Source organism: Danio rerio, chromosome 17 (genome assembly GCF_049306965.1).
Source record: "Danio rerio strain Tuebingen ecotype United States chromosome 17, GRCz12tu, whole genome shotgun sequence".
In the NCBI taxonomy this organism is placed as follows: domain Eukaryota; kingdom Metazoa; phylum Chordata; class Actinopteri; order Cypriniformes; family Danionidae; genus Danio; species Danio rerio.
This window is the reverse complement of record NC_133192.1, coordinates 33,319,198-33,344,201: the sequence shown is the minus strand read 5'-3', so window position 1 is coordinate 33,344,201 and position 25,004 is coordinate 33,319,198. Positions and strand designations below refer to the sequence as shown.

Genomic DNA, 25,004 nt, shown 5'->3' with positions numbered 1-25,004 from the left:
AAATTTGTGAAGCCAGACAAAACCGAAATAATGAAAGCAATCCAAAAAAACCACGTTCAATTTTTCAGAGTGAATTATCAATTAGGGCTCATTGTGAGCGCAGTTTTTGCATGGTTACAGGTCTGTACTTAAAGCAGTAATGCATATATAACATGTCCATGGATGAGTTGTGGTCAGCTCAACCACGGACTGACCGGCAAACCCAGGACATCTGTCCTTCAGCAAACAGTGACAGCATCATTCGCTCCAGCTCATCTCTAATTCATCATGAACAGATGGGATATGCTTAAAAATAGTAGTTTTTTTTAATCTGCAAACTACTGCAATTGCGTAATCAGAAGCAAAGGGTGTATGAGTGTTTACTAAAAAGCAAATGGATAGTTCATTTTAGTGAGGTGACTTTAGGTTATATTACTGCTGGATTTAATGGACTCAATGAAAAACTCTAAAGCAGAAACAATGTTTTTTTTTCTATCCTTGTCTATTGAGTTGACATTTAACAATGAATCATCAACTATATGCTACTAGACTGTATACTGCTTATTGTGCTTTTATATCAGCATGTAACCTTTAAACAGTAGTATGCTGAATTACTCGCAATGTCTTTGTTATAAATAGGCCTGTGAACAGATTCACATCTTAAATTGTTATTAATTCACAATGTTTTCTGAGATTAACCATAATTAAATCACACTTTTTGTAAAATTACGCATACACCATTTATCTCGTTTCACAATTATATTGTTATCACTTGCTAGTTCCATCAGGCTGGTTTATCATATATAAGGATGATATATTTCGACAAGGACTTTTCAAGTTTAATTTAAGTGTCTGTCCAAAAAAAGGACACTAGGAAATAGGGCTGCATTATATTGGAAAAAGTGACATTGCAGTATTTTATTTTTCTGCCATACATATTGCAATATTATATTGAATTAACAATTTTAGGATAAATTTGGATGTTAATAGAATGCTTTTGTAGTGGAGTGCATCTACATCAAATGTAATAATCCAAATCACAAGCAATGATAAATATAGTAATGCAAATTACAAATGAAAAAAATGCTCTGTGGTTTTTCTAACAGTATTCAGGAACATGAACTGAAATTAAATGTAAAATAAATAAACCATATGCAATTAAATAACACCATATAATAATTATTGCATATACTGTATACTGTACATAAATGCAATTAATCTCTTGAAGTTACTCATGCTAATTCAACTCATGAGTTCAACTTTGCAATTACACCACAATCATGCATGTTTTAACTTCTACTTAACTTTTACCCTGATTCGACATTGCAGATCCTGTGATTAGGCATGGGATGATAACCGTTTTCAAGGTATACCGCGGTTTGGAAAAGCCAAGGTATTAAATCTGCCAAAAATTTGTCATCCCGTTCCTACGATATATGTAAGATTTGTTTTTTTTTACAATTTTTTTTGTTTGTTTGTTTTTTAGGACAACAGTATGTCCAGTAGAAAGGATATCCAAAGATTCTATTTAAAAAATTTTAAGAAATCAGTGTTTTTGAAACAAAAGAAGACAGCAGAAGTCTATGAATTACTGTTATTTGATTTATTTAGCCTGACAAGTTTAAGGTAACAAAATATTATGAATGATTCAAAGAGGAAAAAAGTTTTAGTTTTTTACCCAGACATTTAAAAAGAATGATACTTTATAGCAGTAATCACAATACTGTTAAACTATTTTTATCCAAGGTTATCATACCGTCAGAATCATATACAGGCCCATGCCTACCTGTGATGTGACTATTGCGAATGATCATATTGCGATATCGATGCTGAAATGATATATCTAAAACTTGAACCAAAAAACAACAAGTTTGAAACTAAATTATATTTATATACGTCCATAAAATTTATAGATTTGTGCGCACACAAAATAATGATTTTATTAAAGCTTTACTAGCAATGCTAGTTTGTCATATGTTTTGACATTTTGACACTTGATATCAGACTATTTCATATATTTTGATACTTTATAAATAGTTATGCATGAAACAAGACTATGAGCTTATGTTTCATAATGAAACACAAACAGAGGAATGTTTTGCTAAGCATGAGTCAAAAATTTCTCTGCCATCTCAGAATCAGAATCAGTTTTATTGCCAAATGTGCTTTACACACACAAGGAATTTGTTTTGGCTACAGAGTACATAAAGTGACAAGTGACAACACAAAAATAAATATCAGAAAATACGACAAACATTAAACTGAGATTCAATTAGACAAAAAGCTCCGGATGTTGAGTTGTATGTACAGATTTGTTATAAATATACAAGTTATAAGATGCTTTGTACAAATGCATATACATATATCTGATGTAATCATTACATTAGTAACATTAGCATTTTAAACCAACTGTTTTATGGCCCTTTTCCACTGAGTGGTACGGTACGGCTTGGTGCACTTTTATGGCCATTTCCACTGTCAAAATGTGTACAGAACCAAACCATCCCACTTTTTCGCCACCTTTCGAAAGGGTACCAAACACGAGAAAGGGTACCAAAAGGTGGAGCTACATGCGTAGCTGAACAAAGATTGGTTACAGAGATACATCACAATCTCGTGGAGCTAGCCAGAATGAAAACAAAGGAACCACCACGTTCTAATCTACAGCCGAGACGTTACATGGAAATTCTATATGCATATAATAATGAGTCATGGATGACCCAAGCTCAAACAAACCTTGTCATTATCTTGATGAACAGCAGCAAAGTCAAGAACAAAATCTGCCATGTCTAGTTGATGTTTTACGAGCCCATCTAAAAGTGCGAGCGGTTTTTGCTTTCTCCAGGGAGCTTGCGATCTACGTCTACATTTATATAATGAACTTTTTGAGCTGATGATAACATTGTGTGTGTGACTATTAAAGTGTCTCCGTCATCTGAACCATTCAAAAAGAAAAGACAAACGCGAAAGTGAAGCATGAACAAACAAAGGAGAAACCCGACAAAACACAGGAGCAAATTGTTTCGGCAACCTGAATCATGAACAAACTGCTATCTTTATCATCCCCTTTGGACTATTATGAACTTGGAATTACAGAATTACACTCAAACAGAGATTATATGTGCTGGTGAAGATTACAGATACAGATGAGAGGTTTGCACTGACTTCGGGCTATGTGTTGGGTGTTGTTTTTGAACTCAAATAAGGACTAAATGTATTCTGTGTGTAGTTCTTCTGTAGTTGGTAACATATCGAAGACTGTGAGGGGTTGTATGTGTTCATATATGTTGCATTTATTGATTTATTTTTATAATTACAGACGTTACAGTAGGCTATTTCATCATTGATCTGCAGTTATAATCAAATCATGTTCATAGAAAAGTTAGTAATAACATTAATAAACAAGTATTTATGTATTTGTATTAATATTAGTGTTTCGAAAAAAGGAGCATGTGATTGACTGTTACAAGACAATAAATCATTTGTGGGATGCAGACAAGTCTCTGGACTAGTAAAAGAAAAAGAACGAGCTCTCAACAGTCATTTGTACTGAAATCAGATATAAATTCCCATTCGCAGAAGGACATCTTAGGCAAACTGTCCACATTATATTACTTTTTTTTAATAAAAATGACATTTTGAACAACATTATTCTTCATTTGGCAGTTCCCAATTAGATGTCACAAGCCTGCAGATTTTCTTAAGTGAACAAGGTCAACAGCCTTAAACCAACACCAGCAGGCACTTTGGGAGCTTAAAAAGTTCTGCCTGTGATTTCTTCAAGTACATAAGCTTCATTCTTGCTTTCTCACAAACTCCCAGAGCTTATGGCATCATCACCCTTCCCTTCATTGCATTTCCTAAGCCACATCCTGAGTCTAGATGCATTGGCTGATGTGTGGCGACAGCCTGTCAAAGCCAAGCGCTTCTGACATCCTCTCTCCTCAAGCATGACAAACAGTACCAGGCCAAGGGGAATAACAGGGCTCTGCGTTGTCCGACACTTATTGCTAAGCATTCACCAGAGACCTTCATGTGTCAAAGGAGGAAAAAGCCAGAGTCATCAAAACTTTCTGCAAGCCTCCAGCAAGGTGCATGTCTGCGGTGGGCAAATCAACAGTAATAAGAAGGGGAGATCCATTTGCATAGGGACCCAGCAGATGAAATGTGTTATTAATATGCTTAATTAATATGGTGGTATAGATAAAAAAAAATCAGTAGTTATGTTTACATCCAGCCAAATAAAACTGACTGATAAGAAAAAAAGATGGTTTTGTAGTTATGCAGCACTTGCAAACAGATGAGTTGATTAACATACAAATGACCTCAGGACTCCGGTTATAAATAAATGTTTACATTCATAATCAGCTGAATGATTTCTGCTGGAGTTGTATCTCACTGACAGGTCTTTCAGTGTTGCCTGAAGGTAAAATATGTCTAATGGCTTATTTCCATTGAGCGATATGGTTCAAAATCGGTACAGTTATGCAGTAAGGTACACATTTATACCCATTTCCAAAATGAAGTTAGACTGCCGACCAATTCTGTTTTACAGAGAATCGTCACCAGCATGTGCAACAAGACAAGGGAATGGCAACACAGGAAGCACCATTTTTAAATGCACAGCACAAACACAACACCATAATATAATGATGGTCTGCAGCAATGAACCATGCTCTAAACAAAGCTTGTTTCTTCTTGTGACAACAACATGCCAAAAAGGGAGCAAAATCTGCTACATCGTAGTTGTTTATGGGGTGGTTTACATTTGGCATGTGGAAAGAGTGAGTCGGACCCCTTCCTCTCTCTATTTGCACTCTTTCTTCTTCCAGTCAGAATGATATCAATTTCAATTTTGTCATACTCCATGCCTACCAAGTAAAGGTACTATTGACAATGGAAATGCAAGCCTGATCAGGGTGACCCATATCAAACTGTACCACTCAGTGGAAACAAGGCAGGAAGGACATCAGCTAGTTAGAGGTTCCTCCAGGATTAGTTATTGGACCCCTCTTCTTCTCAATTTACACCATTTTGTTGGGTCCCATCATGCAAAAGCATGGCTTTGACTATAGGTATAACATGTACATTCATAAGGGTAAAGATATCATCATTTGCAGATGTTTATCTGTACATCAATGTTATATTGTATTACATTATATTTTGAACCCTCCAAAACAAGCAACAGAACTGAATATTATGTCATGAGACAAAGTGTGTTTATAGGCATTTTATGCATGCAGAATTCTATATTACTATAGAAATTAGGTCTGTGTGCTTAATCAAAATCAAATCGCAATTTGAATATATGTATTATTTACATGCATATATTTAAACTGCGATTTGATTTTGATTAAGCGCACAGACCTAATTTCTATCGTAATATTAGGTCTGTGCGCTTAATCAAAATCAAATCGCAATTTGAATATATGTATGTAAATATGCATGTATGTATTATTTAATTTCCCAGAGATGGGTTGTGGCTGGAAGGGCATCCGCTGCGTAAAAACCTGCTGGATGAGTTGCTGGATAAGTTGGCGGGTCATTCCGCTGTGGTGACCCCGGATTAATAAAGGGACTAAGCCGACAAGAAAATGAATGAATGTATCATTTAATTTCCCCCGCCCAGAAGAAATGCATGACTGTCGTCTGAGTGTGACAGTCTACTAGCCAATTGAGTGAGAACACTTTTGTTTTGCAGAATTGGATCGAACTATGCGCAAAGCCCACAATAGAACAAACAAAACAAACAAACAGGAAAGCGTGGACATTTGCTGCTTCAGAAGCATTAATAGACTAATTAGTATCAAATTAAAACAGGACATGAGTAATGGGAATATTTTGGTTTAAAGTCAAAAAGCTATTGTCATTTTATTTGTGTTTACTGTTTGCTCTAGATTAAAAGTGAGCGTTTCAATTTTGAATATTTAAAAATAAATTTGAATAAATGTTTAAATTAATATCTTTTCAGTTCTTTTCTTAATGAACACTGCATTTCAGCAAAAAGAAGCTACGATACAGATTATTGAGCTGGAGCTTGGCTACTAAATTAAATCGCAAATCAAATCAAAATTGCATAATCTGTCAAAAAAAAAAAAAAAACGCAATTAGATATTAGCCCGCACAGCCCTAACAGAAAGCTCATTGATTTAAATTGCAAGCCAAGCTATTAGAATCTCCTCCTACTTTGTGAACATATAAATATTAGATACTTTACCAAATTGCATATATCTGATAGCTTGGGCCTCCTTAGAAGGCTGAACCCAACATTATAATAATTATCATAAGATGAGAGACATAAAAGGCTGATATAATCAAATATGATTTATGAAATATAAATCTGATAAGGTTCAATAAATTGTTCCAAAAAATTTATTATTTTACTGAGTATTTTCTTAGCTGAGCGTCTTTACAGATTTTAAATGCTATGATAGCAATGATGAGCAATACCCGAACAAAAATCTAACAGTATGCAGAATTCCCACCACTAATTAAATACTAATGTCATCAAAACCTCATAAGTATGACATCATAAGTTTTTTATAGTTTATAGTTTAATATTAATTTGAATAAAAATAAATGAACATGCCATTCCTAAATTATATATTCAAATAATACAAATAAAAAATGTTCTTCTTCGACTGCACCAAATAACTGTACAATAGTACCCTAGCAGTTCCACCAAGAAATTTGCTAATTTGAATTGCAATACATCATGTTGAGTTGCACTAACCGCAGAAATGGGCCATGACAATTATTCCCTACTGAGTTAAGTAATCCCTATGGCTGAAAGGAAGCTGCACCATACTGAAAAGCAGGAGCTAAAGACTCTTGAAAAGGCTGACTCCTGCATTTTCACAGCACAACAGTCACTTTAAAAGTGCATCGTTGCGACAGCATCCTTGGCGGTACGCAGCTTCTTGCTTTTGTGACCCAGTCACCAAGTGCAAATGCCCTGAAAGGTGAAATGTGCAAAGATTGCAGCCAAAGACACTGCTTTAAATCAACTACTGTCAAGATAACCAAGTTACGAGAGACCCATGGACATGGTGTAATCAAGCACTCATTTCTGTGTGAAAACTGTTATTCAAATCATAGCACTAACAAGACTTCTCTCAAATGATTTGCAATATACAGTAAGAAAAGTGCAGTTTATACTGCCATGATATGTAAATAAACTAAAATATAGACCTTGAAAGGAAACATCAACAAGCTGTAAAAATTCAGGCATTTTCCGCCACAATACATCAAGTGTTCTTGGAAAAAAGTCCAATGTAGCAGAATGGTGGTTTAGAGTTTGTATGTAAACACACTTATGACCCTTTTAGCCAAGTGCTGTCGCGGCGATCATGAAATATTAGTCCGTTGATTAATTGGTGCTCAAACACTCTCGCCTTTTTCTTCATTCATCAAAGCAACTCTGCATGTCCGGCTTGGCTTTTCGTGCTTATGCAGGGCATTTTCTGCTAATCTAATACCCAGTCTGCCAAAGCATACTGAAGTCATTCAGCTATATGTGCTTCTCTGGTACATATCTTATTTCACACTTGGTAGCATCCAGTCATTGGTGAGGTAATGTATTGTTAAGCTCATGTACGGGGCAGCATCTGCGCTTGATCACACGTGTGCATTGGCCAAGTCAGGTACTTTAAACCTTGACATCTTTCATTTGGCTACAGAGGCCAGGGACAGCAATTTCAGAGATTTTTCCTGGCAATTCACGCTGCTTGTTAAGCTTTTGCAGCATTCATATTTGAGCCAGAAGCCTCTGCAATGACTTGCTGCTGGGGAGCAACTGCAACTGACGCTTAATGGTATCAGTGCCTTTAACTGCAGCCGTTTTGCTGCATTGCTGGCCCATCAAAATTATCGGGTATTCCTTTTGCAAGTTAACACCAAAATGTGCCCACAGGGAAGCCTTTGTGTTTGGCTTTGCAGCCAGCCCCGGGTCCATGTTGTGGATTTTAACAACAGCTGAACTAATGAAGCTGGCAAAGCAATGTCAATTGAACTTGAAATACGGGTTGTGATGTTACACACAGGATATATAAAATAACTACTGCCATTTTGTAAGGCCATAAGGAAATACAAACACTGATATAAAATTAGGCCTCGTTATCATCCCAGCTGCAGCTAGTTAGTTGTATATTCATATTCTAACTGTTACATTATTGTTTTTAATCTTTTATTGTATAAATGAATCAACATTCTGATTCAAATCAATATCCCAATATTTTGGAAAACGTTCTGTTAAATATTGTCAATCAGTTGTATATTGAAATGATAAACTAATAAAGACATACTTATAGAAATTACTTTGTAGTTAATTCAATATTCGACAACAATTAGTCTAATATTAATATACAAATATTTATATTTTAATTTAGTTTTAACAAATGCTTTGATTAAAAGTATCTCAAATTTATTTAGCTAAAGATTGACATTTTGATTCCATACAGCATATTTTTAGCTTATAAACAGTTAATATCACAACTCTAGATCAATATTAATGTAACTTATTTTAATATGCTTGTAGAAAATGCTTTGTTATAAAAATAATTTGTCCATCATCTCAACTTGGCTAAATATTAATACTAAAATTCCAATTACAGTGATCAACATTGAAACATTACAAGTGTTATCTAACTAATACAACATTATTGATTAACTAAATGGAATGTGTACATATGCCAACTATTTGAATTTGAAATATTAAGCTATTTATTTATTTATTGTTATTTCTTGACATTTACTGAAATTTTGACAAAAACATTTATGGAAAATACTTAAAATAATTTGAATATTTAAGCTCAACATTCTTAGGAAGTGCTTTGTTGTATAAATAGTCACATAATGTTCCAGCTGTATTGCACAACCATTTTAAACAATTCCAACATGCAAAATTAAGCAAGAATGGACTGTTTGTAAATTACCTCCTCTCCACAGAGCTGTTTAACGCTCTGCTGCACCCGCAGGGAACACATCAAGTCGACTAAAGCGCACCTAATTTGCATTCTATTTGTTGCGACATTTCTAAAATTGTCAAAGTGTGTCAGTGCGAAACACAAAGATAGCACACTGTGGTCAGCTCAGCAAAGTCACTCCTGTAGGCCTAATAATGGACATGGTTGAGCCCTGGAAATATCTGCTGGGAATACTGTTTTTCTCATCATAATGTAAAGTTCACGGTTTGTTTCATAGTTGGTGTCTCATATAAATATCTAAATATCCTTAACAGTTCTCACAGAAGAAGGTTATTACTGCAAAGCCCTGCAAGGAGGAAATGACAATGGGGGTACTCTTCTGATGGATAAATGAAGCATCCAGGCCTAAATGAGCCATGAAAGTCAATTAGGAAACATCCATAAAGTCCATTTTCTCTGTACAGTTTTTAATGCCACAGGCTCTTGGTTTTCAGAATGGATGGGCCCGGAGAAATAAAGGACTCTGTGTGTTCACACACCATGTTTGGAGGAGAGGATTGCTGGAATACTTGTTCTTGACCACAGAAAAAAAATAGAGTCAAGTATTATCATTTCCTCTGGGTTTCACAATGCAGCACGGAGTGAGATAGAGGGGCATAAATGGGAGGGAGTGAGCATTTGGCTTGGGGGGCTGGGTGTTTGATGAACCTTTTCATCTGTGCGGCTCTTTGAGGCAAGATGCTTTCAAAAACCTCTTAAATAGAGCCCTGCGATGCTCAGACGCTGCCATGGGCACATTGTGCCATCTCGTTGTACTCCAGAAGAACCCAAAAAAAAAAGGCCCAGATTTAACCAAGGTCAATACAAACGGGTTGATTCAAAAGGACAACTTGAATATGATAAATATTATGATATCATAAATAGTATTTATGATATATATTTATATATAGAGGGCTGCACGATTAATCGAAAAAAGATCACAATCTCAATTCGACCCTACACACGATCCTAATTCAGGTTTTTCTACGATTTAGCCAATGATATTTTCAAGGTCAGAAGAGAAGAAAAGGCGGCCGCAGAAGTGTTCACAGCAACATTGACACCTTCAAATGGGGTTAAAAGTGTCACATACTGTATTTATAAGGTATAATTCATCTAAAGTGTCATTTCTGTCTTCATGTAATAAGGTATTCATGGTCGCGAATTTGCACGTTTGTTTACTGCCGAGAACGCGTGCGTGCACACAAATGACGCCTACTTTAGTGTACACAACCTGCATAGGCTGTAAATAACAGGTAATAAAGTTGTAAATAGCGTTCCGTTTGTTGCACAGAGCGATCGTTTGAGGGCCGTGCGGGAGGTTTGATTTAAATGTATGTTTTTTTTGTCACAGTGACGGCATCCGTGTATGGAAGGTAAATCCTGCCAACTTTAAATAAATGAAATAAAAAACGGAAATTAAAATGAAAATCAGATTAACAATTTCATTCTAAAACACTGTTCGCAAAATATCTGCCAAAATTGAAAACAAAATGAAATGTAATTTTTTTTTTTCATTTTAACTGACAACACGTCGTCCCTGTCAAATTGATAATTAAATTGAAGTCGCCGATTTAACATTGCATTTTCATTGCCGATTTAACATTGCATTTTCACTGCATTTCCACGTCAAGACTGTCAATATTAAAATAAAAAGCCAAACTGAAAAATAAAATGCAACACAATTTTTACAAAGCGTGTTATTAATATTCAGGCTATAATAGTGACACAATGTAAATTAAAATGTAAATTTAAGCTTTCCTTTTATTGACACTTTTTCATTTCAGTTTTCATTTTCGATTTCATTTTCAACCTCAACCTGTATGCAAAGCCTATGCTAATCAGTGGGAGGGGCGTTTTCAAGTGATGTCGAGTGCTTTCACAAAGCCAGAGGGCAGAAGCACGGTTTTAATGGATGGGACAGCGTGAGTTACGAGTGTATATACAGTATAACAGAAGTAAAATGGCAAAAACTGTTAGTCAGCTTTTACATGAAGCAGCTGCTCCATTGGTACAGCAAGAGGAACAGGGGACACAGGAGAACCAAACATCAAACATTCGTCCCACAGCAAGAGTCGCTGGCTTCCTCAATGGGTAGAGAAACTGCAGCGTAAGTGCGGTAGGCCTTGTGATGAAGTTGTATAGTATAATGTATTAGGTCTTGTGACGTTAACAACTTGTTAGTACTAAAATCTTTGAAAGACAGCTAAATTAGCTTGGTAAAGTTGGTTTTAGGTTTTAAATTCGCGGCCAGGCAGTCATGCACGCAGTGTTAGGGATCATCTGCAAATTACAATACGCCCCTCCTACTGATTAGCATAGGCTTTGCATACAGGTTGAGGTTGAAAATGAAATCGAAAATGAAAATTGAAATGAAAAAGTGTCAGTAAAAGGAAAGCTTACATTTAAATTTTAATTTAAATTGTCACTATTATAGCGTGAATATTAATAACACACTTTGTAAAAATTGTGTTGCATTTTATTTTTCAGTTTGGCTTTTTATTTTAATATTGACAGTCTTGACGTGGAAATGCAGTGAAAATGTAATGTTAAATCGGCAACTTCATTTTAATTATCAATTTGACAGGGACGATGTGTTGTCAAAGTGAAAATGAAAATGAAATAATTTAATTTCGTTTTCAAATTTGGCCGATATTTTGCGAACAGTGTTTTAAAATGAAATTGTTAATCTGATTTTCATTTTAATTTCCATTTTTTATTTGATTTATTTAAAATTGGTGGATTTACCTTCCATAGCCATGAGCCGCACTAGGAAGTGAAAGTGAAACCTGTGCGCACATCATTTAAATGATCATATCGCATTTTAGAGTTATGATTACAACAAGCATTTGATATGTTTTTTCTTTCATAGCGAACACAAAGTGTTGTGCATGAAAATAAATGTTTACTCAGTTTAACAACCCTAGCCTATATATAATGGAAATATAATGGTCTAATAATGTTGTCAATGACAAATGAAAAGAACATGTCTCAAACATAATAAATCAATTTTATAATTATGAATAGTTGTTTTCTGATGTCATCATTTAGAGATAAAAGATAAAATTGTGTAGAACTCAAAATCAATTATAAATAAAAAATCATTTTTTAATATCAAGCTCTCAATAAGGTACAAATAGCTAGGCAATGCTAAATGCTTCGCTATGCTCCACAAACCTGTATGTCACAAAAGAGTCAAGCCACTCAGCGACATAAATCAATCGTCCTGCACATTAACTGTGCACACAGCACTACGTGTGACTATGAGATCAGCAGAACAGAAGTTTCGGATGATCACGTATAGGCTTCATGAATGAGCACTCCAGCCGCATCACCACAAAGAAGAACCAGTTCAACAAGCAAATTGGCTAAGTATTGTGCTCACCACAGACACTTTGCCCACTTCCAGTACACACCATAAAAACCACAAACAGCAGCTTAATAATTTCCTTCAGAAACCACATCAATGGGTTTCATCCATGCATGAGTTTCACTCATGTACAGCCACAGCCAACCTGAACGGCAGTATGTGGGTGTCATCTACTCTCTAATGAAACCTCAAGCTATATTATAGGTCAGCTGGGTTTATTGACAGCAGTGTTAGTCAGAGTTTCCATTGAACACAGTTACTGAACAAGGTAGTGAAGGGCACGTTGTAACCAAACAAACTGTCACAGTTAAAGAGCCCTATCAGTGCTTTAAGTATATGAAGTGGACTTTGTCCTAGTCCAAATATGGTCAGCATGTCCTGAAATAACGTTAAGACACCCCTGGCGATGATATATGCTTGGGCCTCAGTGTTTACATCTCATTCACGGAGTCCATGTAAAAGCAAACCACAATCAAACAGAGCAAGGAGCTCTGGGAAAAATTAGATCATCATAACACGTGTCATTAAAATCCATTCAATCATTCACCAGACGGACTTTCCTCCTCCCCTGCCTGTCAACTTCCTGTTTTGTCATTATTTATTACATTATTCATTTCTTTCATTTTCTCATTGATGGTATCTGAACTGCATACAGAATTTCCCTCACAAAATATGCAACGTTAAATGGACAAATATAGAATTTCAGTGGTACAATTGCCTTGCTACAATTGTTGACTACATGGAAAATTCAGTGAACAAAAAAAACAATGCGCAATAATGACTTATTGCTGACAAACTAGCCAAAGAAATAGCCATTCACTGGAGAAATGACAAACAGCATTTGCCTTTTCAGATAGAGCTCAAGTGATCAGCTTTATAAAGAATAAGCAGACGTACCTGTTCGCTCTATGTAGTCAACACACTTCTCAACGAATAAAGGTATGGGTCTATCAGGAGTGACCAAGTTTTGTAGAGGCACCCCAAAATAGTTGCTCTCCCAATTTCTTCGAGTTGGTGGGTACAATGGCTTTGTGGTCTTTGTTGACCTTGTGGGCTAAGAAAAGATGACATATCGATTATAAAAATCACATTTCATTTCGTTTAAAAAAACATTTGTAATTTGGAAATTAAATGTCAGAATTTATAATTGTGCTCTTTAATTATTTTCTTCATTAGAATGTAGAAATAATATATTTTGAAGACTGTATAAATATTAAAATTGACAAATAACAAGAGGATGGTTTAAAAATATGTATGAGAAAATGACATTCATTTTCAGATTTTAACACTATGTTAAAGTACTACTGTTTTAAAGATTTACTCAAACTAAGGTTTAAATGTCAGCAATGGTAGATTAACTGTAAAAAAATATATATGGAAAAAAATAAACATTATTAAATACTTAAAAATGTATTATTATTATCTAAAATGAAATCTATTCATTAAACTTTCAGTCTTAAGATATAATTGACTGTACATGTGAAAAATAAGTGTAAAAGATATTAAACTGAATAGACATGCAAAAAGCAGTAAATCACCTTTTTGGGTTCCTTGGTCTTTGGTGCTTTCTTTTTCTTCGTTTTCCTTTCATCCTGTTCTGGGTCCGATGTGATGGCTGGATTATCTATCCCTCCTTTCCAAGGATCCACTGGTGAGAGAAGCGGGTCTTCTTCACTGCCTCGGTTGCCCCTTCCTTTCTTCTTCTTCTGTGTGGCAGGCCCCGACTCATCATCACTGACATCAGAGTGCACTCGTCTATGATAAGCTTTTGTCTTGCTGAAGAGGATCTTGGAACGATGTTTATACTTAGAAGGCCTTCTGCCACCCTGAGACTTAGACATGGAATCAAAGCCGTTCTCCTCATCCACATGCACAACTAGTCCGCCGAAAGAGTTGCGGGTCTTGCCAGATCTGCTGTGTGCATCTTCTGGTACAGCATAAATATCATCGCTGTAGCCTTTTGATTTGTGTTGGAGAGTGTCTGCTGGCTCTGCATAGTTGTCAGATGCTTCAAGGTCATCACTGTGACCCATCATTGGACCTCGTGTCCACCTGGAGGTCCTCATTCCAGCCTCGATGGTCCTCAGAAGGTTGGGGTCCAGCTTCTTAACATTGGGTTTGGGCAGCACATTGGGCTTGGGTTTTACCGGGGGAGGCACTTTGTGGTTACGCTCGTGTTCTCCAACAGGTGTGCTGTGAATTGGGTACTCATTTCCTTCAAGGTCAATCCTGTATTTCCGTTCACTAGGATTGGGCAGGAGCTGCACATCATCTCCTATCGGGCTGTAGGGTGGTGGCCCCTCTCCATCATCCTCAGAGTCAGGGTAGTATTGGTAAGCGGGCGAATGGCTATGGGGTGACTGCGGGAAGACATCTTCGGTGGTGCCAGTTCCGTCCCTGCTGTTGTCGAACATGAAGGAGCTTTCTATGTTGCTCTTCTTCTCAAGAACCTCATTAAAAAACGGTGTGAAAACTTCAGTCTGCCTGTGATACTGGGACAAGGAGTAGAGAGCTGTAAACTTAGCAGCAATTTCAGTGGCAATGTGCTCCCCTTCAGTCATCAGTTCTTTTATCGCCTCATTCTCAAAAAAGTCTGCTTGGCTGTCCGTAATGGCCACCAGCTGAACTGGAATGACATCCTGGACTTCCGCCAGGAACGCCCTCAGCATAGCCATGGAAGACTTTCTTTTTGCTGAGTAAACTAGAATGTACCCATGCACCAATTCATCCTTTCTGATTCCAATGGAGGAGTGGTAAGAGAGCACCGTGACCTGTATGCGCCTGCGGCCGTTGCCGATGATTTTGTCAAGGATCAATGTGTTGCACTGCCCTGGCTGTCCGGCACTACAGGAATGGGAGTCCAGGAATGGTGAGAGAATGAGATCCACGCTGAACGGGTCTCCACACATGGCACACATGACAATCCGCAAATCCGTCTCAGACAGATCCTTGATGGAGGGCATGGGGCTCATCATGTCGAAATTGTGCTTCAATCCCTCCAGCACAGCTCTGAGGGCCTGTTTTATCTGAGACTCATTAAACTTCCTGGGAAAAGTGCCGGTGGGTATATCTACAAAAGTACACTGTAGCTTATTTGCAAGCTGTTGGCCCTGATGCCTCAAAATAGGCATGTTTTTGCAAACACTGTCACGCTGATTTGCTAGAATGAGAATGAATGGCACTGGCTGGCTATACCTATCCCTTCTGCTCTGGGCAATCTCTGCTCGGATCCGGCTTACGCGGTCACCAATGTAATTAAGCGACTCTATAGAGCTGAAGACACAAAAGAACCCATGGGGCTTGAAAGTCGATATCCAGGAATGGTTCAAAAGCATGCCGGAATTGACATCCACAGGCAAAAGGTCTAATTCATATATTTTCCCATCAAGAGTGTATTCATCATCAGTGGACTGAGCTCGGATTTCATTTGCAAGCTCCTGTGCCAGTCCTTCTCTACCCACAAGACATAAGTTAACCTTCTCAATGTTGGCACTGTTGTAGTAGATATTTGAGCGGCCGTGATCCAGCTGAACTAGACGGTTGGCCAGGACTTGCTCTACTTTGAGATCGATGCAGGCCGTGCCACTGAGGCATGTTTCTTTTGTGGGGTGATAGACAAACCCAATGTGTTTCAGCAAAAGGGACTCCCTGTCTGTGGCTAGTTTTTGGAGAGCCCTGTATCTTGGCTCCTCATTAAGTACGGCATGAATCTCGCTCATTTTGTCATAGCTCGGGGTTGCATTTAGATCGAGGTCATAGAACAGCTCTGCGTGTTCAAAAAGCATTTCCTGAAACTCCTCTTTGGCCCTTTCAACTATTTCCTGCTGATGCCGACTGTAAACATCTCTGCGATCTGATTCAGTGATGTACTTGTACGCCTCATCCTCCATGACAAAGCACATGACCTCTTCCCACGGTTGGCCAGGGCTAATGAAATGCACTCGCTCCAGCGTCTTCTTAAATTTCTCCTTCATCTCTAGCCGCCTCTTCTCAGATATCAAATGCTGGACATGGTTTTGATAAATCCTCTCTCCTTGCATGGTTTGGAGGATATCGAAGGGCACTCTTCTGTCGTCGGTTTTATCAAGGTGGTCTGTCTCATACCACGGCGTGTGCTCTAACTCAATGAAACAGTATTGAAATTCATGCCTGCTCCTCATAAGGCTCTGAGCCTCAGTCCAACTCATCGTCTCAATTTCCTCCAGGTTGTTAAGCAACTTATTAAAAATTTTTGGCAGGCTGGTAAGATAATCCTCACGCCGCCTCTTGATATGCTCTTGTCTCAGCTGCTCTATGTGCTTTGAAAAAGTGTTTCGGGCCTTTTTGGTGCCTTCTAAATTGATGTACTCCTCATAATCTGGGTGGCTTTTTAACTTATTGCTCACAATTTTCCAGCTTGTGTGATAATCTCGGACAGTTTGAACGATGAGCTTTTCAAACTTGTCTGAGACTGAAGCTACTAATTGTCTCTGGGATTTGTACGCTTCCAAATAAGAGATGATTTTGGGTTTACCTCTGGTTTTGTCTATTTGCTGTGTCAGAGCATTGAAACAGAGTTCCACATTCACAGATGCTCGTGCAGATGTTTCCACCAACATTAGATTCTTCTTACCTGTAACAAACGTCTGGACCTCCCTTAGGTATTGCTCAACACACTCGTCACATTTTGTTGCAGCAATGATAATAGGCTTTTTAGCCTTGGAAATTTGAGAATAAAGACTGTGGACAAATTTCATCTGATCGTCAAATTTTCTATTGCATCCTTTGCTTATGTCTATACACAATACAAAGCCATCAATGTTAAGCTTGCCATCGGGCATCTGCTTCTGATCAAAATCCTGTTCCAACCCAAGTTGGTCTGTGCAAATGTACATCAGCTTCTCAGCAGACTGAAGCTTCGTATTCGCCGCCCGTTTTGTGTAAGGCTGCAAGTTTGTGCTCCGATGAGGCAAGAAGGTCTGATCATCAATGAACTCTGTCTGCTCGATGACCTGAATCCTACACTCGACGCCATCATCCCCTCGATGCAACACTTCACCCCAGTACAAGAAGTGATCATTATTCACTACACGCCCTCCAAAGTCAATTGTGCTCAACACAGAAGTGTGCTCTAAGTAGTAGCAGTCTGCGCTGGGGCGCACATATCTGTTGCATAGGCAGGATTTACCTACACCACAGTTGCCTTTTTCCTTTTCAGTGCCTGAGAGCCCGACGACACTGACAGCATATGTCGGACGGGTCTCCTTATTCTTGGCCATTATATTGCCCCTCTCATTGCTTGTTATGCTAAGCGAAGTATGCCGGCAAGGCAAGCACGTACTTCCATTTGTTAGTGCAGGCGCATTTTCATGTCTCACTTTTGAAAAAGCCGATGTAGCTTTGATTTAGATCATCTGTCCCGAATGACTCCTTTTTTCTGTCCTCTTATCACCTTCCTGCAATACAAAAATATTAAATTAGTCAACAATGACATCAAGCACAAAGTTTCCAAACACTAATCATTTATTATTCTGCATTTTTATAACCTTTATACAATAAGAAAAGTAGAAATGTATACATCATTACTGATATCTGAAAAGTCGACAATGGCAGTCATAATTGTATCAATATTACCAAGGCTGTCACACCTGAATAACATTTTCAGTAGGGATGCTCCGATCAATCGGCCAGAGAATCCTCTTTTATGACTCGATCAGTACTTATGAACCTTGACTATCTCATAAATTGATCGCCAGTGTTTGTTTACAAGTTCACAAGCAAAGGAAGACACAGGTGCTCACCTGCATATTACACATCAGCATCGCTAAAACACGTGAGCAGGTAAAACATATACAGATTTATTGGATTTATTATTCATAGGCCTACTTACTTTTAGTAAAGAAATAATGGATATATAGATGTGCATTTTTATTTCTTATGCATCAAATATGCACTTCAAAAAATTTTATTTAGAGTTGTTGAACTGTTCTTTCATTATTTGCAATGTCTCCAAATTGCATTATTGCTCGTTGTTCTTACCATTTTTTAATTGTTAAAATTACTTTCTGTAAAGCTGCTTCTGACCATGACATGTTCACACTAGATGCTTATAAGAGACGTGTTTAGGGGATTATATGTAACATCTTTCCTATATTCTCTAAGGTAAAGAGAGATCTTAAGTAGCATATCTAAAAATGTGCTTTATGCATTATTGAGCTTAAAGCATCAGAATTGGTAATCTGTATCGGCTGCAAAAAAATCCTGAACGGAGCATCCCCAATTTCAATATTTTCCAACCATTGTTCAGAATTTCACAATGATCAGCAATAATTCCAGCTACTAAAACAAGACTGTTCAACCAACTCAATGACTTACATGTTATAAGTACTGTTGAAGTACTGACAACGTGCTTAGGTTCATTCACTTTTCATTCCTTTTTAAAGGCATGTAAGGTATGCTATTTTGATTAATAAATTTTATTGCTTGTACTAGAAATAAGGCAACAATTCATCTGATTTGCAAAGCATTCTGAACATGATAAAAAAAAAACAGCAAAAAATATTTTAGAAACGACACAGTAGGGCTGCACAATATATCAATTCAGCATCAATATCAGTGTGATTATTCGCAATATATGCATTTGTAAACGCAATGTTGAGTCTAGGCATGGGCCGGTTCTAAGAATCTGACGGTAACCTTGGATAAAAAAATTTTTAAAAAAAATCACAGTATTTTGATTACTGCTGTAAAAGATATACTTTTTAAATGGCTGGGAAAAAAACTAATTTCCCATTTGAAAAGAATATATTTTATTTCTAGAAAGATTTATAATATTTTGGAACAGTAAACTTTCAAGGCTTAATATTTTGAATGAATCTTTGACTTCTGCTGTTTTCTTTTGTTTCAAAACCACAGATTTCTTTACAATACCTTAAGAACGATATTACATAAAATGTTGGCGGATTTAAAACCTTGACTTTTCCAAACTGCGGTATAGCTTAAAAATGGTTATCGCCCCATGCCTAGTTGAGTCTGGATTATAACTGATCATTTTGCAAGTGTTTTTGAGGCCTGTGACTGTTTGAAAATTTTAAAAGCATTGAGACATAAGAAAATGTACCATCTGTTACTTTGAAAAATGAATGATGATTAACTTTATTCAATTGATAAAAAAATGAAGACTTACATTTAATTATTCAATTATTGTATACTTGAATACAGTGCAACACCTTTGAAAACAATGAAACGCTGTTTATTTAATTTGTATCTTTTTCTTTATTGAATCTAGGCTATCTATGCTTGTAGATTGTTTGTTAAATTTCATGCACTTCCCAACAGAATCATACCGATCAATCTAAAATTATAAATTCTTTTTAAACAGTTTTTCAACTCTTCTAATAAAATTGTATTCCTGTCGCAATATATATCGCAGAATAAATAAAAATCGCAATGTGTAATTTTTCCAATACCGTGCAGCCCTACGACACAGAGTATAAATACAAACACTCACAGTTAAGCTTGATACATCTCACTTTCTTTCAAACATTAACATTTGAGGAAATGATATCATTTACTCATTCTCGTGTCATTCCAAACCTGCATAACTTTTTGCTTCTGTGAAACACAAAGACATATATATTAGACAGAATGACAGCCTGAGTCATTGCATCTGTTTTCCATATACAGGAAGTGGGGGATAACTGAGGTTTTCATTCCGTGTTTCACAGAAAATCATTCAGTATTTTGACCAATGAACTTCCATGTCATTTATTATTACTTGGTAAGGACTTTTAAAGGACACTGCAATTCACAGGTTTTCTAATGTCTCCGTGACAGCATTTGTGAATAGGTTTGACTAATTCATTGCAAAAGAACCGACTCAAAAGATCAATCAGCTCAGAAATCGATTCACGACTCACAAGATCAATACCTTACAGATGAAATATATCAAAACAGCGTTTTCACTTTAGCAATGTCAATGGCTTTCAGGGTTTTATTAATTAGAACGTCTAAAATACTTCTCAGCCCTGGACTATTTACTGTTTTCCTATGATGTCAGTGGGAGACATCAAGCAGGTAAATGATGACATATATTTCGTTTCGGCCGAATAAACCCTTTGTGTTGACAATATCGTAAATAAGAGCCGCGTTTATGGCACATCAACGACGGAAGCTCGCGTGCATTAAATCACATCAACGTCGAGACCTGTTTCTTAATGACGGCGGGCTGTATTTCTCAAGCGAGGATGTGAAGCAGACAGAAGCATCTGCTGAAGGTGAGAAGGAATCCCGAAGCAGCAGCGCTATTGTTAAACGGGGGAGTCGCGGTCAGATGAGCACGCCACGACTCACACAAATAGTCGAGATTTATTCGCTATGACAACTAGATTTCAAATTAGCAAGAGTTTGTGTTTTATTTTGACTTTAAAACACATCCAAAGCGCACATCTAAAGCCCTGGAACTGAAATTCATATCAGAATAGTTTTAATTAAATACACGCATGCGCTTGTTGTGTTAAATAACACGGCGACCCAGCTTTGATTGGAATGTGTTAATTTGGTCATGTTTTATTCGCATCGACAAGGGCCTTGCCTGTAACCAGGCATTAGATGCTTCCTTTGCTTGCTAGCTTCCCAGTTAGCCCGAGCTAGTTAAGTGTGACACCGACACAACGCACCGCAGGCGCGACAGACAAATCTGCGCGTTTACACAACTATCGCTTACTCGTGGATGTAAATCACACATGTGCTCAAATTCACTGAAACAGTCGATCAAAAGCACGCTAGAAAGTCACATAGTTCGTGTGCATTCCCCTACCTAACATGGTCGCTCCCAGCTCCCGACACCACAGACAGGAGGTGGCATTCCAACTATTTCCTTTAATTTCCACGGATGCGATCCCAAAACTAATTCCAGTTTGGTCGAGTTTACAGAAAATTGTTGGGTTAATGGTCGAAAATCCACGAAAGTGTTTGTTTTGTGTGTTTTTCAGCAGTAAGAGTGGTAACGTTATGCGTGTAACCGGAGAGTCATCCCCTCCCCTCTCATTCCAGGCAGTAATGGCGACGGAGATCCGGCTCGCTCTCTCTCTCTCTCTCTCTCTCCCCACACACACTCTCACTCTCTCTCTCTTTCTCCACACTAACTTTTCCATTCCGCTCACCGCGGGGGCACGACGCGCGCTCACGACCGTTTCTCAGGACCATGTAGGTTAATACTTGATGATTTCTGATATCTTCATGTGATATATGCTGTGGCAAGACGTAAGTTCTATCTATCTATCTATCTATCTATCTATCTATCTATCTATCTATCTATCTATCTATCTATCTATCTATCTATCTATCTATCTATCTATCTATCTATCTATCTATCTATCTATCTATCTATCTATCTATCTATCTATCTATCTATCTATCATGGACATGTTTTAAGCTGCTAAATATTATTAAATTGTAAATGTTTTATTGTCAAGCAATATCATTTATAAATTCAGTAATTGGTGGCGCAGTGAGTAGCGCTGTCGCCTCACAGCAAGAAGGTCACTGGTTCGAGCCTCAGTTGGCATTTCTGTGTGGAGTTTGCATGTTCTCCCCATGTTGGCATGGTTTCCTCTGGGTGCTCTGGTTTCCCCCACAGTTGAAAGACGATAGGTGAATTGGGTAAGCGTCCAAAGTGTGTGTGTGTGTGTGTGAATGAGAGCGTATGGGTGTTTCCCAGTGCAGCTGTAAGGGCATCCACTGCATATAACATTTGATGGATAAGTTAGTGGTTCATTCCGCTGTGACAATCCCTAATTAATAAAGGGACTAGCCGAAAAGAAAATGAATGAATGTAACTCAGTAGTATTTCTTATGAATTCTTGTATAGACATGGGAAAACTCTCAGAGTTTCTCAGGATTACTGTTCTTATTAGGCATGTGGTTGAGTAAAATGCCAATATATATTTTATTCTATGAAGGTGTGATAATAGGCTAATTTTTTCAAATAATTATTCGAAATAAAAAATAGTATTGTCATAACATTTTTCAAACAAAGGCAGTCAAAATGAACTGCCTTATGAATGACTTATGAATAAAAAAAACTTCTTAAATCTTCTGATGTTAAAACATTGGTATTGGCAAGGGCGGTTTTAGTGATTTGGGGGCCTCCAAATTTCCTGGGCCCCTAAGCGGCTTCTCATTTCGCTTATTGGTTGAATCCGCCCCCGGATATTGGTCATTGTATTATCACAATTTTGGATGTTATTTATATTGTCCATGTCTACTGTATTATTGTCTATATGATTATAGACATATGAAAACATCACATATATTTGTTATTTAAAAAATAAATAAACAATAAAAAAAGAACCACAGGGAGAACGTGCAAACTCCACACAAGCCAGAACTCGAATCATCGACCTTTTTGCTGTGAGACAATATGCCACCCCTTGCTCTAAATCACTTTATTTTAAATAGCAAATCAGTCAGAATATATTAAAAAAAATGATTTGTTATAATACTATAAATTGTAAATTAAAGAAAATCTCCAGGTGCTCTTTTATGTTTTTGGATAGATGGATAGATTTTACTCGCTGATCTATATAGAGAACATCATTTTATACAGCTCAGTGATTTTACTTAATTTAAACCATGTCATGCTGGAAGTTGAAGCTCTATTGTCCTGGTTTGTTTGTGTGAAGGCTCAGCTGTTATTTCAATAACTCAGAAAACAGCACAGATTAGGAAGGACAGCCTTATCCTGTTTGCAACATTTTTATCTATTCTCAGGGAAAGATTTGGCTCAAAGTCTAAAGTTAAATTCAAAACAATTTCTGATGCTGCATTAGTAAAAGCTCAGTAATAGTCAATGTTCGTTTAGCAGTTGTGCTAATGTATATTTATCACCATACTCTCCACATTGACTGATTACAGTAAGAATTGGAAAAATGTTGGTATTTCAAGCTTTCTAAAATGTTTAAATATGCAAATGATCCTATATGCAATTAAATATGCATAAATCTGCATAAATCTTCATATTAGATAAAGCCAGGTTCAGATTTGTTTCAGAACATTTTCACAATTCATTGTAGATTGTCATTTGTAATCAGGCATTTAAAAACATCCTTTATTTGACAGACTCAGATTTAATTAAATATGCATTTATATGCATACATCTCTAGCACAAAAATCTTAACATTGGTGGAAGTAAGTTTTTTCATATTAGATTTGATGATTTTGGGAGTCTTTTATTATGTGTTATCATATATTGTTTTGCTATATATATATATATATATATATATATATATATATATATATATATATATATATATATATATATATATTATTATTATTATTATTTTTTTTTTTTTATAACTACCATTTACAGACACAAATCTATAAACTGCATTTTTATTGAATGAAAAATCACTTATGAAAAGCTGGGGATGAAATAAAAACTGCATTTTTGCCTGACTCGCTCAGTTTAGCACATCCAAAGCAGTTTAATAACCCCATACTCGTTCGGTGTTCAATTGTTTTTAATATTTTGTTTCAATTATATATATTTATGGCAATCTGAAAGCTTGAACTGGTTTGATTTAGGAATGATAGTGCGCTCACTTTGATTCTTTTTACAGTTGATGTGTTTGTGTTTCATAATATAATTCTCTGTTCTCCAGATCTATTGTCTAGAGAGCATCTGTTTGCAAGACGCGGCCTGTCTGTGGTCAGTGGCCACCCCTCCCTGTCCCGAGACAAGTTTCTGCTTTTGTCGATGAAAATGGTCATTCTGACCACTTGAGCTCTAAAAACAGTCACAGTCATCATGTGGTTTGCTTCTTAGTTTCCATCCTTTAAAAACAAATGTAATGGCACATTTAAAAATGACGATACTAAATAATAAAAAGTTGAAGTTTTGTGTTTTCAGCTTCAAATTAATGTTGTATGATTAGTTTATGGCATAAATAGAGGTTTTGTAAATTTTTTATGATTGGATGAAGGAAAGAAAATGAGGTATTATATTTATATATATATATAGGTATGTATATATATTTATATGTATGTATATATATATTTATATATATTTATGTATATATATGTATATATATATGTATGTATGTATGTATGTATGTATGTATGTATGTATGTATATATATATATATATATATATATATATATATATATATATATATATATATATATATATATATATATATGTATATGTATATATATGTATGTATGTATAAATATATATTAAGGGTGTCACAATCCTCCAAATCCTCGATTCGATTACATTTTCGATTCTAAAGGCACGATTCGATTCGATTTTCGATTATGAATAATTAATTAACTAATGACCAATTAATTATTTGTAGCCTACCGTTTAAACTACCTGACCTGCATGGTCTTTGTTTTACCCATAAACAAATTATACAGTAAATGAATAAAGGCAAGATACACACATAATTACCACCTGTCAATCACTTTTTCTGCGGGACTCGTGAATAGGTAGTGATCTGTGTCGTTATAATGGCGTCGGTAAAAAAGACGCACAACCAACAGGAACCAGCCAACAGTATCTGAGGTGTTCGCTAAAATGACTAAGTACAAGTGAGTGAAAGATTGAAGCAGTCCTCTGACTGCCTGGACCTGCTGTCTCGAGCTCATATGGCTGTGTGTGCGTCTGTGTCTGTGTGCGGTCACGTGATGTGCATTTTCAGAGGTAGAGA

The 25,004-nt window shown here is 36.6% G+C and overlaps 1 protein-coding gene and 1 long non-coding RNA gene across 2 annotated transcripts in view; one reads left to right on the top strand and one right to left on the bottom strand.

Moving 5' to 3' along the window:
• arhgap5 (Rho GTPase activating protein 5) overlaps positions 1-21,356 on the bottom strand; it is a 57,217-nt gene extending 35,861 nt beyond the window's left edge. The window contains exons 1-3 of the mRNA XM_001335980.7: positions 21,110-21,356; positions 13,851-17,747; positions 13,210-13,366 (exon numbers count right to left, since the gene is read on the bottom strand). Of these exons, the coding sequence (XP_001336016.1) occupies positions 13,210-13,366; positions 13,851-17,570 (3,877 nt within the window). The 5' untranslated portion in view covers positions 17,571-17,747; positions 21,110-21,356. The remainder of the gene's footprint in view (positions 1-13,209; positions 13,367-13,850; positions 17,748-21,109) is intronic.
• On the top strand, positions 21,285-24,191 carry LOC108179780 (uncharacterized). The gene is made up of 2 exons (XR_001796327.4): positions 21,285-21,498; positions 23,955-24,191. It is a non-coding gene; the product is annotated as an uncharacterized lncRNA (long non-coding RNA).
• The last annotated feature ends 813 nt before the right edge of the window (positions 24,192-25,004 follow it).